Here is a 6,000-nt window from a genome sequence, read left to right as displayed (position 1 = left end):
CCTTCCTTCCTTCCTTCCTTCCTTCCTACCTTCCTTCCTTCCTTCCTTCCTTCTTTTTTCCCTTCCTTTTCTCCCATCCTTCCTTCCTTATTTTCTTCCCTTCCTTCCTTCCTTCCTTCCTTCCTTCTTTTTTCCCTTCCTTCCTTCTTTCCTCCAACTCTCTACTTCCTTCTTCCCTTCCTCTTTTCTCCCCCTTCCTTCCTTCTTTCCTTCTCTCCTTGTTTTCTCCCTTCCTTCCTTCCTTCCTTCCTTCTTTTTCCCCTCCTTCTTTCTTTCCTCCTGCTCTCTCCTTCCTTCTTCCCTTCCTTCCTTCCTTCCTCTTCCTTCCTTCCTTCCTTCCTTCCTTCCTTCCTTCCTTCCTTCCTTCCTTCCTTCCTTCCTTCCTTCCTTGTTTTCTCCCTTCCTCCTTCCTTCCTTCCTTCTTTCCTTGTTTTTCTCCCCTTCCTCCTTCCTTCCTTCCTTCCTTCCTGGTAAACTGTAAACCATAATCAGCAATATTAAAATAATAAAAGGCTTGCAATATTTCAGTTGATTTGTAATGAATCCAGAATGTATGACATTTTTGTTTTTGTAATTGCATTACAGAAAATAAAGAACTTTATCACAATATTCAAATTTTCTGAGACAGTCCTGTATACGGTTTAGTACGGCATTTCGGACGCACCGGGTCTCTCCTTTCCTTTTCCTCTGACCGTGTTTTCTGCTCTCCTGCAGGTGTCGTGCGTGATCAATAACTTCAAGCCCACCCAGATCGCGGGGGCCGCCCCCCCGGCCCTGCAGCGCCCGGAGCCGCCCGTCGGCGTGCCCCTGCTCAGCCTGCCCCGCGTGGAGAGTCCACTCGAAAAGTTAAGTGGCTTCCAGGTAAGGGAAGGGCCTGGAAGTGGGTTTGCTTTCACCGGAGCAGCCGGAGACAGAACCGGCCTCCGGCGTTCAGTGTGACCCCAAAACGTTGATATGAAAAGATATAGAAAAGAGGGGATTCTTTAACCCTTGTGCTGTCTTTGGGTCAAAATGACCTAATTCTCCTGTCCTTCTTTCCTCCTGCTCCTTCCTTCCTTCCTTCCTTCCTTCCTTCCTTCCTTCCTTCCTTCCTTCCTTCCTTCCTTCCTTCCTTCCTTCCTTCCTTCCTTCCTTCCTTCCTTCCTTCTTCCCTTGCTCTTTTCTGCCTTCCTTCCTTCTTTCTTCCTTCCTTCCTTTCTTCCTTCCTTCCTTCCTTCCTTCCTTCCTTCTTCCCTTGCTCTTTTCTGCCTTCCTTCCTTCTTTCCTTGTTTTCTCCTTCCTTCCTTCCTTCCTTCCTTCCTTCCTTGTTTTCTCCCTTCCTCCTTCCTTCCTTCCTTCCTTCTTTCCTTGTTTTCTCCCTTCCTCCTTCCTTCCTTCCTTCCTTCTTTCCTTCTTTCCTTGTTTTCTCCTTCCTTCCTTCCTTCCTTCCTCCCTTCCTTCTTCCCTTGCTCTTTTCTGCCTTCCTTCCTTCTTTCCTTGCTTTGTCCCTTCCTCCTTCCTTCCTTCCTTCCTTCCTTCTTTCCTTCTTTCCTTGTTTTCTCCTTCCTTCCTTCCTTCCTTCCTTCCTTCCTCCCTTCCTTCTTCCCTTGCTCTTTTCTGCCTTCCTTCCTTCTTTCCTTGTTTTTTCCCTTCCTTCCTTCCTTCCTTCCTTCCTTCCTTCCTTCCTTCCTTCCTTCCTTCATTTCTTCCTTCCTTCCTTCCTTGTTTTCTCCCTTCCTTCCTTCCTTCCTTCCTCCCTTCCTTCTTCCCTTGCTCTTTTCTGCCTTCCTTCCTTCTTTCCTTGTTTTCTCCCTTCCTTCCTTCCTTCCTTCCTTCCTTCCTTCCTTCCTTCCTTCATTTCTTCCTTCCTTCCTTCCTTCCTTCCTTGTTTTCTCCCTTCCTTCCTTCCTTCCTTCCTTCCTTCCTCCCTTCCTTCTTCCCTTGCTCTTTTCTGCCTTCCTTCCTTCTTTCCTTGTTTTCTCCCTTCCTTCCTTCCTTCCTTCCTTCCTTCCTTCCTTCCTTCCTTCCTTCCTTCCTTCCTTCCTTGTTTTCTCCCTTCCTTCCTTCCTTCCTTCCTTCCTTCCTTCCTTCTTTCCTTCTTTTTTTCTCCCTTCCTTTTCTCCATCCCCCCATCCTTCTTTCCTCCCTTCCTCCTTTCCTTCTTTTCACCCTTCCTTCCTTCCTTCTTTCCTCCCTTACTTCTTTTCTCCCTTCCTTTCTCCCATTCTCCTTTCCTTCTTTCCTCCCTTCCTTCCATCCTTCTTTCCTCCCTTCTTCCCATTCTCCTCCCTTGATCCAAAGACAGCACAAGGGTTAACTTGTTTTTGACTACTGAACACGACATACAGTGCCTTATGTACACTTTTTACATATTTTGTTTCATTACAGACTTTATTTCAATGTTTTTATTAATCTGAATTTTATGTGATGGATCAGCAACAAAATAGTCCAAGTTGGTGAAGTGAAATGAGAAAAATATATACATAAAACTATTTTTTAGAAATAAAAAACAGAAAATTGGCATTTGCATATACACTTTGACGCGTCAAATGAACGCAGGATACGCGTGGCGGCCATGATGCGTACGTGTTACTACACGTAACTACATTTTATAGAGATGATGTATGTTAAGGAATTGTAAATATGTTTGTTTATTTAGGATACTTAATTTAACGTCATGTAAATGACATTGATGAATTCACAGTGATTCAATATAAGTTGTAAATGTACCTGTGTACGTTTATTTTAATATTTATTTTAAAACAGCAAATATATTTAACAGGTTACTTCCACGTAACAGTAATCAATCACCACACATCCACAATCCATAAATTGAAATGTTAAATAAAGTTTATAAATAAAAAAAAAAAAAAAAAACACGTCCACGTCGGGGCCTCGTCACGTGATCAGGATCTCCGCTCGTCACTCTATGACGTAGAGGGGATTCCCAGGGAATTTCCTGTGTTTGACGGAATGGGAGAATAGTTAAAACCAATGAATTTAAATATCGCCTGTCTTCACTTCCTCGTTCAAAAGCAATTAAAAATGATATTTTGTGGCTGGACGACGCTCTGGCTAAGGTCTGGTTAGGTTAATGCACCATTTATGATTGGTTAGAAGTAGGAAACGCTTGTGGTTTTTGCTAAAAATAATAATTTCACATCACTTACTCCACCTCCGTTGTCATGGCGACAGCAAACACCATGGTTAAAGGGAAAGTTCGTTTTTTTACAACCTGACCTTATTTCTGGCATTTTTTATGGTCGTATACTCACCCAGAGGTGTTTGGTGTCATTTGGAGTCCTTCGGAAGATATTAGGAGTTTTGTGCGAGCCGCTTCTCCATATAACGGTAGTGAACGGGGCACAGCGGGACACAGACGATGCAGCGTCTAAATAACACATGATTGCCGCGAAACTCTTCATTTCTTTTATGAATCACTAGATCTGCTTCCAGGACCTGTTGTCTTCATCCGGGGCTGTGTGTGTAACAAATAAATCAGTTTGTAAACAAGACCTCTGAACTCATGACGTCATCTGTGTGCGCGCATCGCAGACGCAGCTCTGTGCACAGCTGGAGTTCACTACTGTTAGTTATTTGAAACATGTCTGAATATTTGTCAAATTCTGAGGTTGTGGACGACGACTTTGAATATGATGGACGTCCTTACCGTTTTGAGCCGGAGTATACGGCTGAAGAGCTCACTGAACGGAGGACAGATTGCGCGCACAGAGATGACGTCATGAGTTCAGAGGTCTTGTTTACAAACTGATTTATTTGTTACACACACAGCCCCGGATGTAAACAACAGGTCCTGGAAGCAGATCTAGTGATTCATAAAATAAATTAAGAGTTTCGCGGCAATCATGTGTTATTTAGACGCTGCATCGTCTGTGTCCCGCGGTGCCCCCATTCGCTACCATTATATGGAGAAGCGGCTCGCACAAAACTCCCTTATATCTTCCGAAGGACTCCAAATGACACCAAACTTGCCTGGGTGAATATACGACCATAAAAAATGCCAGAAATAAGGTCCAGGTTGTAAAAAACGAACTTTCCCTTTAAATACTCAATTTTACGTCAAATACTAGAAAACACGGTTAAATACTCGTCGTCAAAATACTGTTAAAAATCATCAAAACACCATTAAAACACTGTTAAAACAGTGTTAAAAACATGCTTTTACAAACTGACAGTAACAAACAGTAACTTGCGCATCAAAAACTCATAACTTAGCCACTATAATAAAGAATAATATATACATAATAAAAAATGTGTAAATAATCCGTGTATATATCACGACAACGGATCCCATTGACTTTGCATAGGTACAATATCCGTGGTGCTCACACGGAATTATACCATTTCCGTGTTGGTGCCACGGAAAATAGTGGTGAGAAGTCGTGGGCATTTCACGGATTTTTGTGAGATCAGGTTGGTTAGCATCTCTTAGCATCTCTTAGGAGAGTCGGGTCACGTTCATCAGCTCTGTTTCCTCAGATGTTTGAATGAAGGTTCCCACCCTGATGTTCCTCTCTTTTCTCTCTCCGTTAGACTCCAGGGCTACCGTATTCTGAGATCACATGACCATCAGCCAACCCCGTCCCCCGCCCCTCCAGATGTGCTCCTCCCCTCCAGACGCTGCCTCACCAGCTCAGTCTAGACCTGCCCATGGAGCCCCCCCAGCTCTGCCCGGCCCACCCCGAGGGACGCACGGCCCTGCGCCGGGTCAAGTCCACCCAGGTGTGAAGGTTCACCGTCTGCAGGGAAGAAACTCTTAGCTGGACCTTTTCATCGGCGGCGAGCCGCGCGCGCGCAGAGTCCCCCATCACCCCCCGCCTCCACCCGTCCGTCCTCTCAAAGACGACGCCCCTTCTGTTTTGAGCGAGGAAGTCCCGTGTAAAGACCTCGTCAAAGCTTTTAAAGCAATACTGTGCGCCGATTCCTCGGCAGAGGCTCCGCAGACTATCGGCTGGTGATTACTTGATACTTACAATCATTAAAAGAGAAATAAACTCAGACGAACTGAGGGTCTAAAGTGGATTTTCCTCAAGACCATTTTGTAATACTCAGGACAATTACGTGAAAAAAAGGACGTAATCAACAAAAAAGACCTTTTCGCCATCAGAATGCAGGTACTGTTGAGTATTATGGTGTAGATTTTTTTCTTTTTCTTTCCTCAAATTTATTCCTGTAGCACCCTATAATGTAATAATTTCCTGAAAATTTAATAACGCCTGAAAATGTTGTAAAATTTGCACTTAACTCAATCGAAAATGTTATAAAACCCAATAATGTAATAACTTCCCCAATAATGTAATAAATTATCCTGACTGATATTGTAATAACATTTTAAAAAATAATGTAATACCTTATTACATTATTGGGAATTTATTACATGGTACTCAAAGTCTGCAATTTAACCCAATAGTCAGACTGGTGTTTCAAATCCAGCATATATGACATTCTTAGATACTAAAAACACAAAAATGTGTCAAGTATTACATTATCAGTTTTGGAAAAAAAAAAAAAAAAAGACCCACCTGAAAATGTAATAAATTCCCAATAATGTAATAAGGTATTACATTATCGGTAAAAATGTTATTACAATATCAGTCAGGATATTTTATTACATTATTGGTGAAGTTATTACATTATTGGATTTTATTACATTTTCAAATGAGTTAAGTGCAAATTTTATTACATTTTCAGGCGTTATTACATTTTCAGGAAATTATTACATTATAGGGTGCCACAATCCCTTTTGTAAATTATAGCACAGGTGAACCCGTTGGGGGTTCAGCGAGCTGTGTCGTATCTCTTTTTCGTTTGTGTGAAGTGATAGAAGAGCGAGTTATACCCGTTAGATCTGTGCTCGTGATTCCCGAGTCGCTTCGGTTCATCTGCTCGTCGTCTCGGACCCAAACCGCATCAGGCGTTTCCAAGTGTACTATTTACCGTTCTGGTGTGTGTTTTTAAGTGTTCGTTATGATGTCCATGCTGTGATATATTTGGGAGGTT

At 42.7% G+C, this 6,000-nt stretch overlaps 1 protein-coding gene across 1 annotated transcript in view; it reads left to right on the top strand.

Moving 5' to 3' along the window:
* Window positions 1-5,225, top strand: part of LOC133452425 (phospholipid phosphatase-related protein type 5-like) — a 67,348-nt gene extending 62,123 nt beyond the window's left edge. The window contains exons 5-6 of the mRNA XM_061731757.1: window positions 715-845; window positions 4,534-5,225. Coding sequence (XP_061587741.1) covers window positions 715-845; window positions 4,534-4,642 — 240 coding nt within the window. The 3' untranslated portion in view covers window positions 4,643-5,225. The remainder of the gene's footprint in view (window positions 1-714; window positions 846-4,533) is intronic.
* Window positions 5,226-6,000: the final 775 nt, after the last annotated feature.

Source organism: Cololabis saira, chromosome 1 (genome assembly GCF_033807715.1).
Source record: "Cololabis saira isolate AMF1-May2022 chromosome 1, fColSai1.1, whole genome shotgun sequence".
Classification (NCBI taxonomy): Eukaryota; Metazoa; Chordata; class Actinopteri; order Beloniformes; family Belonidae; genus Cololabis; species Cololabis saira.
This window is presented reverse-complemented; position numbering and strand designations above follow the sequence as displayed.